The 19271-nt window shown below is 38.8% G+C and overlaps 1 protein-coding gene across 1 annotated transcript; it reads left to right on the top strand.

Annotated features, from left to right (window-relative positions):
• The first annotated feature begins 4590 nt into the window (after positions 1 to 4590).
• LOC124071168 (mucin-5AC-like) lies at positions 4591 to 13427 on the top strand. The gene is made up of 4 exons (XM_046411647.1): positions 4591 to 5095; positions 6221 to 9589; positions 10923 to 10997; positions 12730 to 13427. The coding sequence occupies exons 2-4, from the start codon at positions 6291 to 6293 to the stop codon at positions 12947 to 12949; spliced, it is 3594 nt and encodes a 1197-aa protein (XP_046267603.1). The 5' UTR covers positions 4591 to 5095; positions 6221 to 6290; the 3' UTR covers positions 12950 to 13427.
• Positions 13428 to 19271: the final 5844 nt, after the last annotated feature.

Raw genomic sequence — 19271 nt, 5'->3', positions numbered from 1 at the left:
AAGTCTTGAAACTCTCTGCTGAGACCAGAAAGTCATTAGGAAATAATTTCAATACTAATAAGTCAAGTGAAAAGTAAGGTCATTTTCTCATAAGCTCACATAAAATCATTTTTTTTATTTGAAAGCAGTGAAGTCGCCCCTGCTGGTCCTTTGAAAGAATGCAGGTTTATTATGCTGTCTGTCATCTAACTAAGTGAAAAAATCAAAACAGAGCTGGTGATTGCTGGAACAGTGTAAAGACTAGCCTTTAGAATCTTTTACTCGTGCTTGGTGAGTTTTCTGTTTCTGCTGGGTTTAAATGAAAAGTGTTTGAGAGGCCAAATTGCTGTTTTTGTCAAAAATGACTACCAATGCCATCAATAATGATGCCCAGAAATATTAATACCACCTGCCCATTGCAGAGAAGCATAGTGCAGTAGAGAATATAGCCATGCTACATGATCCAGCAGCAAATAAGTAAATAAAGATTTAGGAGGCCATTTGGCTTGTAGACCTCTGGGCATGAATAGTAAGTGTAATCATTCTCAAATGTACATAGTTTCATTGAGATGTCTATTGTTCCCAATTCCGTCAATGAAGTACATACACACTCAGCCAAATGCATTTTACTACTTTCCTTTTTACTAGCTGTATCTGTAGCTGTATGTAGCTGAGTTATGATTCAATGTAATGTTTAAGACTCCCCATATGTCAACATCTCTTCCGCTTCTAAGACAATGACATCAAATAAATTCCTTAAAGAAATGTCTTTCTGGCAATGCATAAAAATGAATCAGTCTAACCATTTGGTGTACCATTCTCCTGTTTACCATAATACATTTTCCTTCTTTGTCATTATCATTCATTATTATTTTATTTATTTCTTTTAGGGTCTCAAACTTTGTTGTATATGATATTAAAGTTGCCATCTCTCATTTATAACCATTAACATGATTCAAATGTATTCAAATGCTTCAAATGTATTTTTAAACCCAAACCTTTCGTGTTTTCCTTGTTCTTGCTCTCACAGGTTTTTTTGTTTGTTTGTTGTTTTTGTTTTTTCTTCTTTTTAAACATCATCAATCATAACATTTTTAAAAGTTTGTACCTCTTAATATTAAACTTATTTAGGAGGAAATACATTTAAACACACACACACACAAAATAATAGGACTTAAGGTGTGTTTTATTTGAAAGTTTGGAAAACTTTTCAAGATGGTGTAAAACTAGTTATCTGTAATCAGATCAGAGAGATTTCTTATCAGAAATGTCAGAATAATGGTAAATACAGAACGTACGTGAAGGTTTGTGGTTTGGTTGATTTGTAATGAGCTGCATTCAGCAGCACACTCACATGTGCAGATAATTTTCCACGCATCCCATTAAACCTGCATTGAGCAAAGCAACAACCCTATGCACAGTACACTCTCCCATCACTGGCACACCACGCAGTCATGACTGTTATGTGTTTCCTGCTTTATTCTGCTAGATTTCTCCTTTTGCATTGTTGTTACCCTCAAGTTTCCTGTCATTGTCTCTGTTCCCTCCACTGTGATTGCTTGGTCTGCCCAAATTAGCTTCACCTGTGTCAAGTTTACTTCCATGTATATATACCTGCACTCTCCCCATCATTGATTCCAGTTTGTTAGGTGCCTCAGTGTTATTGGTTCCAGCATTTTTAGTTTGTATGTTTTGTCTCCCTGGTTTCTTGGGCCTATTCTTGTTTTATTTGACCTTGCCTGTGCTCAGTTCTCTGGTTTTATTTGCCTGCACCGACCGCCTACCTGTGTACCAAACCCTTGCTTGTGAATTGAGGACCATGAATGAATCTGAAGACAGCTTTCAGAGCCATGTGTTTGGGTCCATTTTATTCCTGTTCAATCCCATGGAAAATTTCAACCTTGAATATTCCCTGAATTTAACAAACCTAACATAAGAAACATTTGGAACATTAAGGCTAGAACATAGGAATATAACTTGTTGGAATGAGAGAGGAAAACCCTCCTATGATGGCAGGGCCCCTGGCTGGAAGTAGGTGGCAGCCCAAGTGGGGATCTTTCTTGCCTTCTGGATACATTACACTATAGTCTTTCTCTGCGAGCTGGATTATTTCTTGAGAGAAGTCTTTGAGCTAGGAAAAAGGAATGAAAATATGCCCCCAACAGGTGATATAATTTGTTAAATAATTCTTCTTTTTTTAAGGAGTATTTTTGTTGTGCTGCTCAGCTTCAAAGTACAGCCTTTTTTAAATCCATTTCAAGATTATTTTAAAATGATTCCCTAAACACCATACCTTTTTTAAGATGTTTTTAAGACACCTGTATGTAGTTTTCCCCAGTCACAGTGAGTTCACCCACTTTGTGTTCCTGGTTCTCCAACACATTTCTGTCAGTGCTCTTAGTTCAGTCCTCTGTGCACCATCCCACAATGTTTTTCTTGATTCCGACGTCCAGTCCCCTTTCTCATCTCTTCTGCTGCATCTGACACATTATTAAAAAGCCCTGATCCATCTGCCCAATGGATTTGGATCCTTGTCATTTGCGTCCATAGCCTGATGCATTCTCCTTCTGAACCTTCTTGTTTTCTGTGAAGGTTTCTGCCACATCACCATTTTTCTCTCCTTCGAGGTTGGCATTCATCAAATTTTCCTTTTTTTCTTCTTTGTTTTCATTGTCTTTGGTCTTTATTCTGAGTTCCCCCTCTGATTATCTACTATTGAATTCAGTTTGTTGTGAACTGCCAGAGGATTTTTGTCTGGAAGCTGCCATTCCTCTTGATGCTTGAAGCCTCCTGAACCTATTTCAGTGCTGTAAGTTTTTTTTAATTATTGGTAACTACTGTTATGTGCTGGCATGTACTGTTATATATTAAGTAAACCACTTATTTGAAAAGCTCTCTCACAACAAATGGCATGAAAATGCTATTAACAGTTATGGTTTATTGACTATTAAAATAAACTACAAAAACATAAACAGAGTATGTATACTGTCTGCAAGTAAGTGATGATTTCTATAATTATCAGAGAGAGCATCAGAGTGTAAAACAAAATAAGACAATTTTTGGTCTTCAAGTTGGAAATGACTTTCAATGACTTTGTTTGCTGTGAAAGCACAGAACGAGAGTTCACTGACAGTGTGATATAGGCTGTACTGTACACTGATGATTACAAGATCACAGTGATTAGTGACAAGCCGCTACAATCAGTATATAATTTTCCATGTGCTGCAGGCCAATTATTTTTGATAAAAACACTACATTTTTATCAAAAATAGCCTCCACTTGATCACAAAATGATTACCCCCTCCCAGTTGGTAATTGATTTTTATTGCAATATTTATCATATTTGAATTATTTTTTTATGCAGCAACTTAATTAAGTATTTCCACTTAATTCAAAGTTGTCCTTATCATGTGTTGTTGACTATCTCCCTTTTCCGTTAGTTGCATAGTTTTTACTTTAGTAATTGTTGGAATGTGCTTCGTGTATGATAACAGTGCTCCTGAACCCATGTCCTAATATCCTTTAAACATTTATGGCTTTGACAAAGTTGTTGAACCTCACCTCATCCTTGCTCCCTGCATACCCAATAATGATACTGTCACCTGTTACCAATGCATCTGTTTACCTGTGGGATGTTCCAAACTGGTGTTTTTTGGTCAGTACACAACTTTCCTAGCTTTTTGTTGTCTCTGTCCCAATTTGTTTGCTCTATAGTTCTGCCTTCAGATTCAGTATAAGCATATATTTATAAAAATCAATAGAGTTGATGAGGTAAAACATTAAATATATTGTCTTCATACTGTACTGTATTCAAATGAGTATATATGGATCAAAAATTATTAGGAAATGTTTTATTTATATTTTACACAGTGTCCCAACTTTTTTGGAATCAGGGTTGTAGCATCTCTATGAGAAGTGTGGGAGACTTATTCCCCAAAACAATGCTGGTTAGAGAAACGTAGCTGAAAGGTTAATTTAATTAAAACTTGCTGCCCTTGCTGTCACATTGAAACTGGCCTCAGGCTAAAAACCCAATGGCAAGACAGCAGACATAATGCAAAAATAAACTGACAGTATGAGTGATGAATTAATTATAAATTAATGCATATTATTTTAGACTTACTTTGTCCTATATATAGACCAGCTTCTTATCCATCTGAAAAATATGCAAAAATATGACAGTAATTTTCTTGGTACTGGTGAAAATATTAGCATTTTGTTTGAAAGAAGATCAAATACAATCCATTTCCATGTAAATCTCACCAACAGAGTCACGGCCAAAGGGATTTAATATAGTCCATACCAATTTGAAATAAATATTTCCTGACATAGGATAGGATAGTCTTGAGATACTGCAAATTTTTAAAAATAGTGTATAAAGCTGAAAAAATGCTTTTCTAGTATTGCCTCATTGGACTACAGCTTTGCTGACATTTACATTTGCTTTACAACTGGTGTTGTGCATTTTCCTGCTTTTTAACTTGCGTAGTAATTTACAGACAGTCCCTACACCAGTGATGCAAGTCACTTCCTCTCTCTCTCTCTCTCTCTCTCTCTCTCTCTCTCTCTCTCTCTCTCTCTACCTCTACCTCTCTTTCTCCCTTGCTTTCCTTCTCCACCCAGCTGTAGATCAGGATACATGAATGCTGGGAAGGAGGGTAGTGACAGAAATAAGAGAGAGGGAGAGGGGGTGAGAGAGAAGGAGAGAGAGGAAAAGGCAAGACATAGTAGGACAGAGTGTGTTGGAGGGCAGCATACTGTAGCATACTGCTGTGTTGTGATTATGAAGTGAGCATGGAGCAGCAGAACCAAAACAACAGGAGAAGAGGACACAATGAGAGCACAGCCTGGCTTTATGCCTGATCGATAAAAGGTAGATTAGTTCAGAATCTGAGCATTAGAAAAGAGGGCTCATTAAGCAGCACTGCTTTGCAGAACTGACTGTCTGCAGGCTCCTTTGAGTTTGAATTCTAACAAGGGATTTAAGATAAGAAGACAAAGTCACTCCAAGCGTTGAGGACCTCTGAGGACATAAAGCAGAGAGCAGAAAACTATCTCCTGACATTTGGACTCAACAAAACAAGACATCTTGCAGCAGGATCAAACAAACACTCAGGTATGCCTGCTAAACAGAATCACAAACATACATCAGGTAGCAGTTCTGCTGGAGGCAGAAACAGCTCTTTTCTTTAGTCTTGACAATTTAAAAAGTGTGTGGTACTGCAAGTCTTTTTTCCCCCCACAAGGGGGATTTAATGGTGTATAAACACAGTAGGACAGTTGTCAGTTAGCGTTAGACGGTGACAACAGACATAGGTCACTTGACTGAGCTCAAGTAACGTTAGATGACACGACCACCAAAATAATAGGTGACTAAATGTTCCTTCTGCAATTTTGATATCCCTGGATGAAGGCTGTTGGGGAGGATGAAGGGAGCCTTGTCAGAATGTGTTTGCTTAAAATTTATGTCATAACTCAAAGCTTGCAAGCACCAACACACGCTGTATTTTCAGAGTATAATAATCAAAAGGCAGTTCATATGCAAATATCTGCACAAAATCGCCTTCCTGTTACCTCAAATGTTGTTGCACGAATCATTAAAATGACCTACTGCACACGCAAGGGAGCTGGCACGCCTGAATTCATGGGTGGCATGGACATGTACATGTACACACACACACACACACACACACACAAAATGCCACCTCTGTGAGAGGGTGTTCCAGTTAAATGCACACATAGCTTAATGAAGTCTATGCTGTGGCATCAGTGTATACATTATGGCCTCTTTCCAAGGTGAGCTGAACGTGGAGGACAACAGAATGGAAGCTGCTTGCTATGACAAACATTTCAGTCAGTGAGGAGAGTTCACCACAGGGGCTATGTTTTGAATTTTATTCAACAAATAAATTATTCTTTCTGCTGTCACACATTGAGTCTGTGCAGTATGTTTGAAATGCTAATATGATATAGAATACTTGTTTTGACAGTAGCAGCATATCTTTTATCCAGTCACACCATGTCAGAAAGTTTTAAAAGGAGAGCATAATGCTTTTTGTCTTGTCTCAAATCCGCAACTGATTTTTGACAACTCTAGTTATCCTTCATTTCTGCGAAGTACTTCGTTTTCTCAGTTCTCGGTCTGTGCATTGTTTCAACTTTTCCTGCTTACTCATGCATTTCTTTCACAGCACCATCTCAAATGCCTCTCACTGTAAACTTGTTCCTCTCTTACTTTTAGACGGATGTAATGGTGTGGAAACACTACAGCTCTCTCAAATTATCAGACTTTTGAGTCTCGCAGACAAGGGATGGGGAGACGAGCGGCTGACCTGACAACTCCGGTTCCAGTTTTAGGTGTCCCTGCGCTGGTGGGAGTGCGTGGTTGGAGAACAACAGCAGGAGACAGAACTGGAGGAGCCCTTCTCCAGACATGGGGAACTCAGTGCAGTGTCGCTGTTCAGACGTCCCCAGGGATAAGCAGACCACCTACTGAACACAGTGTACAGCTAAATGATGCACTCTCTACACCATCAGATAACATTACTCAAACACCCAACAGCTATATTATCAAGGAAACTGAGTACAAAGAGATATTACTGCTAGCAAAGAGTGACAAGGAGAAAAGGGCTATTTTAAAACAGAAAAGTGGGGAATCCAAGACCAAAAAAGAAGTGACTTTCAAAGCACTTGGAGGTGAGGCCTCTAAGGATGTGACCTGCAGTCAGAGGAACAGTACCGGGACTTATTGCTATGCCAGGGCAATCAAGACCAATCCACACTTTGCAGGGAATGTGACCAGTGTCAAGCCTAAACTGAAATCTGCTGTCCGATATAACAATGGCAGCGTGGTTGATTCAGAGGCGATTGGTGGAATTAGCATTGATAATGATGAAGCAGAGTCTGCAAAGAGTGAAACCTATCACAGAAGAGACCAAACCAGACTGCAAGGTCATTATGCAGAGCAGTGTGGGAAGACGCCACTGTTATCTGCCACCCGACCTTTTGGTATGCCACAAAAAATATGCAGCCATTGTGGTGGGAGACAGTCTGTAACTACAGGAGTTGTCACTTTGGGGGAAAAAAGCTCTGCTCCTGATGCCTCCCTTGGAGAAAAGAGCTTCACCTCGCCGTCGACTACTACACATTTCCAGATGCCCCATACTAGCCATCGTGAAGTCTCAAAGAACATCTTAAACAGAGACAAAAGGACCCTTACTACAGTCAATCCACAACTGCTAAGTCTCAGTGAAGAACTAAGGTATCGAAAAACACCACATCCAGCATGCCCAGTGCACTCTAAGAGCAATTTGGTCACTTTATTGCAGACACCTGCTGCCAGTGATGCAACATCCACCCAACCCACCACCATCCTACATGCCAAAACCATCACTGTCACTAAAGCAACTATTGAAACAAGACAAGATAACTCCAGCACAGAATCTTCCTTAAACCCATCACATAATGGTGAGATTCCGCAATCAACAAGTCTGATATTGACTCCGCAGATGGCCACGGCTACCAAGCCAAACATCCCACATTCACACACTTATCCTAAGCACCTCAAAATACCACAACACATCTCGACACAACATAATGTGCCTCACAATGTATATGTATCTGTACATGATACACCAGAAAAAACTCTGTCGCCACCACCTTCTTATTTGTACACTACAGCCATAGGACATGGAAACACATCCATTACCAACACACACAAAACAACCATGACCTTTGATACTGCACAGATGACCACTGAAAGTATACTCGCTAAAGCAACTGATGCTGAAAATGAAAACATTCACTCAACACATACGGTACGGAGCTTCGCAACAAATACAACTAATAGCCCACAAATGACCCTTAAATGTCCCACCACATCTACGGCAGTCAGTGCAGCAGATCCCACTTCTCAACAGAGAAACACTGCACAATCTGCACCTGCAAGTTCTCTGTGTACTCCACCTGATCATAAACCACAAGAGAAGTCCTCCTTAAACACTGACAGCAGGCCACCAAATCATGAGTCTTTTATTGACACTACAACAAACTCACCTGGATTCCCCAAACTCTCCCCACATATAACAACACCACATCCCCCTCTTGGCACTGTTGTCCCACAGAGCATTTTGATTCATAACTCTAATCCAGAGCAAGCCACACATACCAGTACTAAACATACATCTGTGGAAAAACAGATTCATCCAATTTCTAAAGCATCTCTGAACAGAACTCCCAATGCAACAAAACCCCTAGACTCAAGAGCCAGGTTGTTTTCAAGTGCAGCCACCAATTCCACATCTACATGTAGCAGCACACTATACAAAAATATAGCCCTCAGGAACTCCTCAACTAATCTAAAAAATCCACCACCCACAGCCACCGCCTCTTCATCTACATTGACGGAAAACCAAAGAAATGTCTGTGTATCGGGTACAACTTCACTTCAATCAGACACAACACAACACAGCAGAGATCTCAGTCGTAACGAAAAAGCCTGCACAAATCAAGCTGGCCACATACAAACAGCAGACAGCCAAAGTCAAACCAGCAATGCATCGGGTTTATGTGGTGCTGTTTCCAGTCAGGAAAGCTCCGCACCAAATCCAGCTGCAACATCTGAGCTGCTAGATGTGTCAAAACATAATTACAGAAGCAGTGATGCAAGCAGTCCTGAATCAACCATTGTTCCCAATACTGACTCATACACTGATAAAAACAAATTCAGTGGTAATCTAATCAATGAATTAGTCGTGTATGAGTCAAAACACCATGACCATCCAAATCTGTCACAGGTCACTAGCCTTCAGAATTACATTTCCCTAATTAAGTCAAGCAGCTCTTGTCTGCAGGGTTGTATAAACACAGAACAACAAAGGCTTTCACATTATCAAGGATACACAGAAACACAACATGAGGGACACTGTGTTACATGCCCACCAGTAAAAACAAGCCAGGAGACAGATTCAAATACAGAAATGTTTGCCACAGGCATATCAGTCAGGCATGCAAATATTAAGCTTAAATCCAATCCAGATAAACTGACATATCCCAGTAACCCAACACCCTTTGTCATAACACAAACAAACTCTGAGCCCATTATCTCATCAATGGAAAACACTGGTGCACATGTCCTCCCCATCACTGAATCTGAATCTTCAGTCCATCAAAACTCCAATTCAGGTACTCCATCTCTACCACAAGCACACACAATTCCAGAGCTTTCTTTCCCTGCATCAGTCCCTTTTAACAGCAAGGTAGAGCTTTGTGCACACACAGGCCCTGAATGTAACTCCATATTGCCGTCATCAACAATGCACTCGGCGTCCCTTCCACGCCTCCAGTCCTGCGAGGCGGAAGCAATCGTCAGACTGGATTCAAAGTTTAGCCGTGCTCGCCCTCAGTCGTGCCCAGAGGACACCAGCCTGGCTCACTCCCACCCAGCTGATGCAGCCCTGTTGCTGCCTCCTTCCCCACAGTGCTGCAAATCAGCAACCCTACAGCAGAGGCTCGAGACTGTGGAGGCCAGCCTGGCAGCCAACAAGGACAGGATCACTACTCTGCTTAACATTATCCATGACCTGGAGACGTGCCACACTCCAACCAGGAGGTGAGAGAATGTGTGTATCTGCATGTGTGTTTGTATGTAAGCATTCCACTATGCTTATTAATCATTTAATTTCTTGTTTTACTACAACAAAAATCCTACAGGGTCAAATATGACTTTTGATTTAATATACACTGAATTCAATCCAGTACATGGATAGCTCTTTGCCAGAATTTAGTTCAGGGAATTACTTTAAAAGCTGTCCTGCAGTGCTGATCTTTGACTTTCCAGTGAGTCATCACTTACATTGACTGGAACCGCTCACTGACCTTGTAATTCACTGCCAAACTGCATTGTATTTCAAACAAAAAAAAATGTTGGTTTTTTTATGTGTCGTTATATAAACACATGTGTTCATTCATAGTCTATTGGAGAAATTAGTGGATATTCTGATGGAAATAAACCATTTGAAACAGAAAACCAGGTCCCAGGCTATTTACACCCACTTGTAGTCTGCATCACAAGCCACATTGTGCAGGACAAATTTTAATCAACAGATACAGAACAGTTGTATCAGTTCTCTTGTAAAATAACAAAATGGCAAATTATGGCAGTGCGTGCATGTCAGATATTTGGTAATCCTGCCTGAAGCAGGGACAAAAAATATGTATAACCTGGGTAATGCCATTTTCCTCTAATGTAATTGTTAAATGCAAAATTGAATTTGCAGGGAATGCATTTTTGCATTTGAGTTCATTTAGATGCCGCTAATTGTCAGTTATTCGGACGCTGAACTTGTATCTTTTGGATTAAAGGCTGAACAGGATGATCAGACGTGATGTAAAAAGTAGCACAAATACCATTTGACGGCAAACATACTGTTAAGATGTTTTAAAGCTGGCTCTGTAGCCACTATAAATGTGCTATAACTCAGAGATTGTAGAGTGATAATGTGAAGCTTTAACATTGTTACAAGTTTGCAAACAGGTCTGTGAATGTGTGCCCGAGTGTGACAGAAACCTACTTGGGCATTTCAAGAGGGCACGTCTCAGCAAGATTTATTTAGCCATATAACTCTTCTGGGACAAATAACACGAATTAAAACCGCCTTCTGGCAATGTGTCTCTGTCAGTCATTCTCATCCACTGTAGAGCGCTAATAAGTTGTGACTGCCTCTGAGGTCATATTTCAGAATAACCAACTCCTAATAACCAACTGATGTCTGACATAATGCGTGTTATGCAGCTCATCGCTGCCAACAGTCATCTGAGTGAATATTAGACACAGAGGATGAGTGGAGAGAATATTAAATTGAGAATCTGAAATGAAGGAGAGTTTGGGAAATTCCTTATTTATCGAATGCAATTTCATTTGCATTTTTTTTTTCCTCCTATAGTCGGCGATGCTACAAAACTGGACAGGACCTCAAAAACTGCTCAACCTGCCAGAAGACTGCTTGCATTGTCTACAGGTGAGATAATGGTCAAATTGCCAATTTTGCCTGCATGCTACTTAACTGATAAGTGATCGGAGCAGCTGTGGAATTCAGCTCTTCAGCTCTCACAAATATAAAACTGTGGTTGCAGAATAATATGTATAATAATAGTATCGCTTTGTGTTATTTTTAGGTGTTGGTTATAGGCTGGAGCAGAAAGGTTTTATTTAGATAAAGTTGGGTTTTAAACTTTCTCAAGTCAGATATTTTCAAAATGATATTAAGAAAACAATTAAAATTAAATCAATATTTTAGAAAGACAACAGTTCATAGGATGAGCCTTTACATTACTTAGACAAAAAATAAATAAAGACATAAATGTAACATGGAATTCAGTAAATCCAGAATTCATAATTACTTTACTAAACATTGAGACATGTCCAGTAGTTGGACCATGTATCACTTATTCAAGGACAGTTTCAGAATTTAGGTTTCATTTAAAGTTTCTTTTGTGCATGAGACACACAATTGAACAAGGTTTAGTCCATTTACCATTTCACTTGCCAGGCTGTTGTCTGCAAGTCTGCTCACTTCACTTCAAATTAATGACTTAGTGTATGGGCAGCTTACCAAATGAAAAGCTCTGCACTGCTCATTTGTTTCTCACTCAGAATGCATACACAGATTACATTTTCCTCTCTGAGCAAACCATAAATCTTTTGGAACAGATTGTCAGATTTATCCACTGATTGTATGTGATTCAGTCTGTTCACAGACTGATTTATGGCGATTCTATGAAATTCTAGACGACAAAGAGAAACAAGTTGTGTTCAAGCAGAACTCATTTATAATGCTTAGAATGACTTTTGACTTCATTCAAATTACTGTTTGCATTTTTAATTTGCAGACAAGTTGATTTCATTTCGTGTTGAAACAAAATATTTTAGCAGATGAGGTAAACTATAATTTTCAGTTTAACTGAAGAAAGACAAAAACAGATAATGTCTGACTGTGGTCTGAGAAAAGCTTTTGATACACAAACTTTGCCAAGTTTATTGAAGATGTAGTGTATAAAGATTTATCATGCAATGGTGATAACTTTAATATACCAGCTTTGGCCTTGGTTTGCACCCATTAGCTGAAATATTGCATCAGGTGGAGGCAATAGAGAAAATAAGAATACAAAACAGCTGTCCCACAAATTCTGTTTGTGGAAAAGAGGCTAAAAGAGGCTAAGAAATCTGAAAGTCTTCTCATCATCTTTGGGGGAAAAAAATGCCTCCTGCTCAACAAAGCAAAGCCTAAAACGGTCTTTATCTTGAAATATTCAAAACATTCTTCTTGATCTACTTATTTTCAAAACCCCTTTTGCATGCAAAAAGATGTTGTGTAAGTTGATTTGCTGACTGGTGTCTTTTGGCATCTGGTCCTTAAAGACCAAGTAGAAGCATATCAGGATATTCAAGCAAAACATGTGCACCTTCAGAAAAAATAGGGAAAAAAAGATATCCTACTGGGGAATGTCTACCTGCCGAAACCAATCAACCACTTTGAAATCTGACAAGCACAGAGCCTCCCACATGAGGAGAACCACTGTAGCTAAAAAAGCTTGATATGTAATAGAAAAATAAGCTGTAATGCTGATCTGACACACACAAGTGTTCATTTGCATTCCTTGGCAGGAGCTGAATTTTATTCATTCTGTGTTGTGTCACATCTGTGTTTATGGGGTTTTAGTAATTTTTGGGCTGTATGTCTATCTGTCCAGTGTGGAGTATGACTTCAGGCAGCAGGAAAGACGCTTCTTGGAGGTTCTGAATCATTCAGCGAGAAGAAATAATGCTTTCTCCATGCACCTGTCTCAGCCCCTGAACTTTAGCCTGCTCAGAAATGTCATCATTAAGAACTTCACAAAGTCAAAGGTGAAAAGCAAAAAGTTGTGCAAGACCCTGTTCAAATGGCTGCCCAGGAAAATCCAGCAAGTGTAGACCTCTTTACAATACCTGTGTGTGATTTAATAGCCATAAGCCTGTGTTACAATTGACCAGCAGACGCCTTTGCAGAGGACTCTTACTATTCCCTTCCATCCCATGCAATGAGATTACTTTAAATTAGAGTCTTACCCCATAGAGTTCCACTCTCCTGCACATTGTCAAAGCTGATAAGCAGGATTCTGTACTCAAATCCGCCTCTTCAGCGAGTATCAACTATAAGGAATTCTTTATTTCACTTTTGAAACTTAATGTTTTTCGTTGATTATGTTGCCTGCATAAAATGTATGGTTAACCGCAGCCACAGATTCTGTTCTCTTTGCACTATTAAAATGAATGCACTGAGTTTCAGTTGATGGTACATTTCCCTTTGAGTTGTCCTCTTACTTGCTTCTCCTCAGACTAAATGTTCAATATAAAACAAGTTTTTGAATGGAATCATTTTGAAATGCAAAAATAAAAGATTATTTACTGACTGGTTGTCTGTAAATCTGTTCATTTGTCTGAGCTTTGTTTAACTCTGAATGCTAAACTGCTGTTTGTACACTATATGAGTGAAATAAAGAACATTTTTAGCTAGAACGCAAAATAGAGAAACATTCATTATGTCTTTGCCAATTGTGCTGATGGTCTCCAAATCCCCAAACAATCTGAACTTCATAAAAGGTTTCTGAGTAAAACAATGACATGACCAAGAGCTGCAATGAAGCGTGAGTCACAGTCAAAGTGTTCATGTGCACATGCACAAACCCATGAACACACTCATGGATACAGCAACATGAAACAAAACCTTGTGGATGGTTTCATAAATTATCAATGCAATGGGAATATGAGATTTAGTGATTTTTTTGGATAAAAGCTTGCGAGCAAAGAACTTATAAACAGTGTATCTGAGCAGTAAGCCAAGCAGAGACTTGAGCAGAAAATATTTATCTGCTTTAATTAAAATACCTCCAAGAAGAAATAATACCAACTGAAAGTGAAATTCATGCAACAATGGTACCAAAGTGAAATGTGGGTTCATAGCAACTGCAAAAATGTGGCAGTCTGATGCAGGTAGCACATGTCTGTCTACTTTGAGTGGATGTGGAAATAGCAACAGTGCATCCATGCATGCTAACATGTACAGCTACATGTTTGGACAATAGCCAATTATATTCATAAATGTGCAGCAGAACATTGCAATAACTTCAGAGTGTGTTTACTGGTGTTAGGAGGAAGAAAGTTGTTGAAAGCCTTTTTCCTGACTCTAGAGCTAGCTGCTTGAAGTTTCAAATTGCTTCAGATTATGTTTAGCTGGAGATGAAGAATACAAGATTGAAAATAAAAAAATATTTCAGGGTGTGGAGTTAGACAGAAATGATCTTTAGTTCACTCCTCTTAGCTTGAGGCTCGTGGGCTGCAAGTTCTCCAAATAGCCACTAAAGATTGGATCCAAAGCAAGTCAATCCTCATAAGACTTTAGGTTAAAATGTCCAACTTTACAGAAGAAATTGGTACAAAAAAAGTTTTGGTGTCATGTTTAAATAATATTAAAGTATAAGAGTCACTGAATTTAACCTCGCAGCTGTGTTTGTGGTGTCGGTGCCTTTTGGAGAATTTTTTATGCAAATATTTGACAAATGATGTGCAGTTAATTGTACTAATAGAGCTAAGCGGAGGGACAAATGCCAGCGTTCAGATTAATGAGTGACCCTGCTAATGGCAGACAGCTGCTGCAAGACGGCAAGACTGGAGGACAGAGAAGTGGGCAATGCTGAGCAGAGCTTCTAGAGAGTAAACACCCAGAGTCAAGGAGAGCATGGAGTTTACTTTTTTCAGCTTTTGGAATTAAAAGCTTTAAGACATATTGTGTGAATTTATATAATTCATATTTCAATTTATATTTAATTTGAAGGGCCTTTTATAAGGATTAACATTATTTATAATGTGCTATTAGAAATCAAACTTAATTTTAAGTGTAATGTTAAATGATTGCTTTATATAAATCTTATCAGATAATACTAGCTTTAAAGAAACTTACTAACCAGAACAAAAAGCATACAGATAAGAACAAAGAGGCGTCAATGTAGAAACTTAGAAAATGGGATTAGCAAGCCTCAGCCATGCTCACTGAGCTTTAAAGGCTTTATTTAAGAGTTTTGCTGAGAGTCTGCAGCTCTCTGCAAATGAACCTGCCAATTCTGTTACTGCTAAACAATGCAGCAACAGCACTCCACTGAATCATAAAGCCAAAGACAAATGGGTCTATAAAACAAAACATAAATAGGCCAAATAACGTATTGCAATTACCATTTGTTCCATATCAGAGAATATCTTTCAAAGTGAATGACACAACCTGTTATCTACATGACACTGCAGTGTCAACGTTCAAAGACAAATAGTTCTCAGTTCAACCCTTCTTGTAGCCATAAAAGTATTCCTGAAATTCACATAGTGGCACAGAAGAGCTATTTAGTGTGTGTCTGTTATCTAATCACAGCAACAACATTATTGTGTTCCTCTTGTGGTAACTGGATAGGGCTGGAGGCAGATATTGGAGAAAATTATCTTTGGATACTAACATGTTTGTTAGGCCTCAGGAACATCAGCATCACCGAGGCTGTGCCTGTGCAAATTAGATGTGCACACCATTTTGAATAACTGTACAACAACTAACATCCATCTAAATGTTGTTTGTATGTTTGTTTACCCATATGTTTGATTTAGTCAAACCTTCATTTATCCTCATTAACAGCCTCATAAAGTGTGCAGCCTCCAAATTTGCTTGTGGGCTGTTAGGGCATCTATACAGTACTCAGTGTGTCAGACAGAAGTTTTTACTAGTTTCTGTTTTTAATGTTGTGTGTTTCTTTTCAAGCTTTTATATAAGAAAAATGGACTTCAGAGGGAATCATATTTCTACATACTGGACATATTTGTGGTGTGTAAAAAATGTATTGTTGCTGTGTTGTTTGTGTGTCTGGTCTGCAGGTGTTCATGTGTTAACACGCTAAATCAAATAATACTAATATTTCCCTGTAATACAGTATTTCCAAATTAAGCACTGGTTGTCCCTTATGGTCTCGACCCACGACTTAACAAGTAAATTTAAAAAGCCTTCCTTTTCCATTAAGCAATATTAACTTTAAATCAAATAACTCCCTGCGAGGTGAAAGGATTACTACCACTGCCAATGCCACCAAAAAATAACACCTTAGTCTGCAACTCTATGCAGCCTTCAGCCACTTTCAGCTCATTATTTTGGTTCACTGGTCCGTCTGGTTGAGGTCCAGCGGCCCTCAGCAGCAACTGCATAAAAAGCCATGGGCAGCTGCCAGCTCACAAGCTCACACAAGCTGTCCTCTACCTGTGCACAGAAAAGTGCCGGAAAGCCAAGGTGAATGAGGAACAGGTAAAGAATGCTGAATATACAAAACATGCAAAAATGGTGCCGTGCCATTGTTCTGATGGCCCATAAGTCTAAAAACCCCAACAGTCCAAAATATGTCCCAGTGGACCAACAGCCTATTTGACTGACAGCCTGCTACAGCAAAAACGAATGGCCACTGCTCTGAAGGCCCATTGCTCTGAAAGTACACGCTCTCTGTTTAGTCACTCATCCTAATGACTTTTGTGATGGAAGTGTGCACCAACTGAGGCCAAACACTCATGAGTTAATTGTGACATCGGAAATTTGTCTGCGACATAAAATTGCTTGAAATGTCATTTGGTGTAAGGCCAGAAAGATAGTCTGTTAACACCTGCCGATCCAACACCATGGACATGGCTAGCATCTACAGTGTGTATCTTCCCAGCAGTCAGCCTTTGGAGCAATGGGCATTAGTTTTCAGGAAAATGAGCTGTCAGACATGGAATTTTGGTCAAGCGGGACATTTTTTGGAATAAAGGGTTTTGGAATAATGGACCATTGAAACAATGTGCAGTTCCTCACAAAATGACTCAAATTTAAGTTAGTCAGTTAAAAAGAGAGCTGAGGGATGAATGAATGGACCTTTATTTAACAGGTGGCAAAAAAGAGATGTTTCTCTATTTCTGTTGCTTTAGGCAATTTCAGGTAGGTGTAGCCTAGCTAACAGTGTTGCAATGAGAACCCAAGAAGCTAATATAGAGTTTCAAGTAAAACTCCTTAGAGACCACTACCACGTGCAAGATAAAAGTCACATTTTTTTATAACATTACAATGTGAGTATTCTAACATGCTCACTGCGACAATGCTAAGGTGCTAATATTTATAGTTGTCACTATTTTAGTTTACCATGCTATCATTTACAAACAAACAAGATGCAGCTGAGGCTGATGGCAATGTCATTCATTTTGCAGGGTTTTTTTTTTTTTTTTTTTTTTTTTTTATGAACCAAACCATTGGACAATGAAATGTTGGCATCAGATGAAAACTGATTCATTCACCCTGTGAGAACATGCAGGTGCAGTTCAAATTTCATGGAAATTTAATTCATACTTGTTGGCACTTTTCATTCAGAGCCAGAAATGTCTATTTCATGATGCTGAAAAATTTAGGTAATGATCAAAGTCAGTTGAATTTGTTGTCTGGGGAGCATGAATGTCTGTACAGAAACTCAGGGAAATCCATACAGTGTAGATCCATATGCAATCAATATAATAGTTATTGAGATGTAGATCACGGTGAGGGATTGTGAGAAAGTTCAGCTACTGCCACAAAGCGTGTCTGTGTTGTTGAGATATTTCAGTGTTAACATCCTGGGCAGTCTAGCACTGAAAGCATGTTCCAAACTCACACTGATTTGCATTTTTTGGAATTTCTGTGCCACATTAAGCTGTATGTGGCACCAATGATTCATGCATGCTTTTAATCCAGTGGAACATATGCAAATCATTTGACAACACAGTGTAGTGTAAAATCTTACACATAGCAGCAAAGGTAACAGGCCATTTTCTTAAAGAGACTTTTGCCAGATGGGGGAACAAATGCAGAGAGATACAATTTCCAGAATTCATTTATAGGCATAAATGGACAAAACTGGACATTGTGAGCTGAAGGTAATAACTATTGTGTTTTAATATCTATTAGGCTACATGTGTGTATGTTGTCAAGCAGTTTCAGAGAGGACAAACTCATTTCCACTACAGTGCTTTTCTCCCAGGGCAGCCTGCTGTGCACTGACAGACATTTCAGACAAATTTTGTGCAAATTGCCCTGTTATTCTTCTTTCCAGCACAGCGAACTGTGATTTTCTACATCTACAGGATGCTAATGAATGCATCTTTACAAATCTAACACTAATAATGTGAAAGTATGACAAACTGAGCAGACATCAGTTTCTGGTTTCTTCTTAAGTCCGTTTAGCTGTGGTTTGTTATCTGTTAACAATTAGTGAAAGAATGAGTGTCTGCTTTTCTCTTTGAATCATCAGCTAACCTGACAGCAGAAGGGCGGAGTGTCCTTATGTGACCTCTTTTTCTGTTTGTTTTGTTTTGATGAGAAAATGAAATGTCTTCTGAGCACTGATGCTGTACTTTGATGCGAACAACTATCACACTTATATTGCACTTGGTTTGAGCAAAGCAAACGTGCTTACAGCTTTAATCCAGAGTAAGTGCTAGCAGTTCCTTGTTAGGCATTTTTGTTTTCTTCAAAAAGTTCAGTCTCTACATTTGGCAGTTTGACAACTTTTATCAGTATATCCTCTGAATAAGTTTTAATTAGCGTGAAATAATCAAAACTGTCTTTGTCTCACTTGGAAGACGTACTGTAGCACATTTAGCTTTGCTTATGACTGTGGGGTTGAGTACAATTTCAGCAGAGGCACTGAAGTTTTGTTTTCCAACTTGCATCTCCTGCTTTAAGCCATGTCCTGTGTTGTAGAGAAGACACTGAAACACATTAGCAATTCTCACTTTGTATTCCCTGATTTAATTATGCCAGCAGTAAGCTAGTCACTGTTGATATTACTCAAATATTGGGGACAGTTGACAGTTGTTTGTTTTTTCCATGAAAGAAAGTCTCCCCAAACTTGTGTTATAGTGTATCCAAGTGTTATAGTTACAAATGATAATTTTGCATGTAGTATTACATTGCAGTAATACCAGTAACACAACAAAATATAAAGTGCCTGTATACTAAATATGCCATATAACTGCAGATTTTGAATAATATGTGCTTGCACACATGCTTTATGACTGTGACATGGTTAAAGCTTGAAAAGAAAAACTAATCTTTAGTAAATGTGGTGCTGTTTGTCTTTGCAAACGGGATGCAGAGTCACCGTGAGAAAATGGAATCAGTTACAGCTTCAGTCAAGACTTGTTTCTGAAATTATAGCACTCTTCTTCTTAA

Source organism: Scatophagus argus, chromosome 14 (assembly GCF_020382885.2).
Source record: "Scatophagus argus isolate fScaArg1 chromosome 14, fScaArg1.pri, whole genome shotgun sequence".
NCBI classification, from domain to species: domain Eukaryota; kingdom Metazoa; phylum Chordata; class Actinopteri; family Scatophagidae; genus Scatophagus; species Scatophagus argus.
Note: the sequence above shows the minus strand (reverse complement) of the source record. Positions and strands in the feature narration are given on the sequence as shown.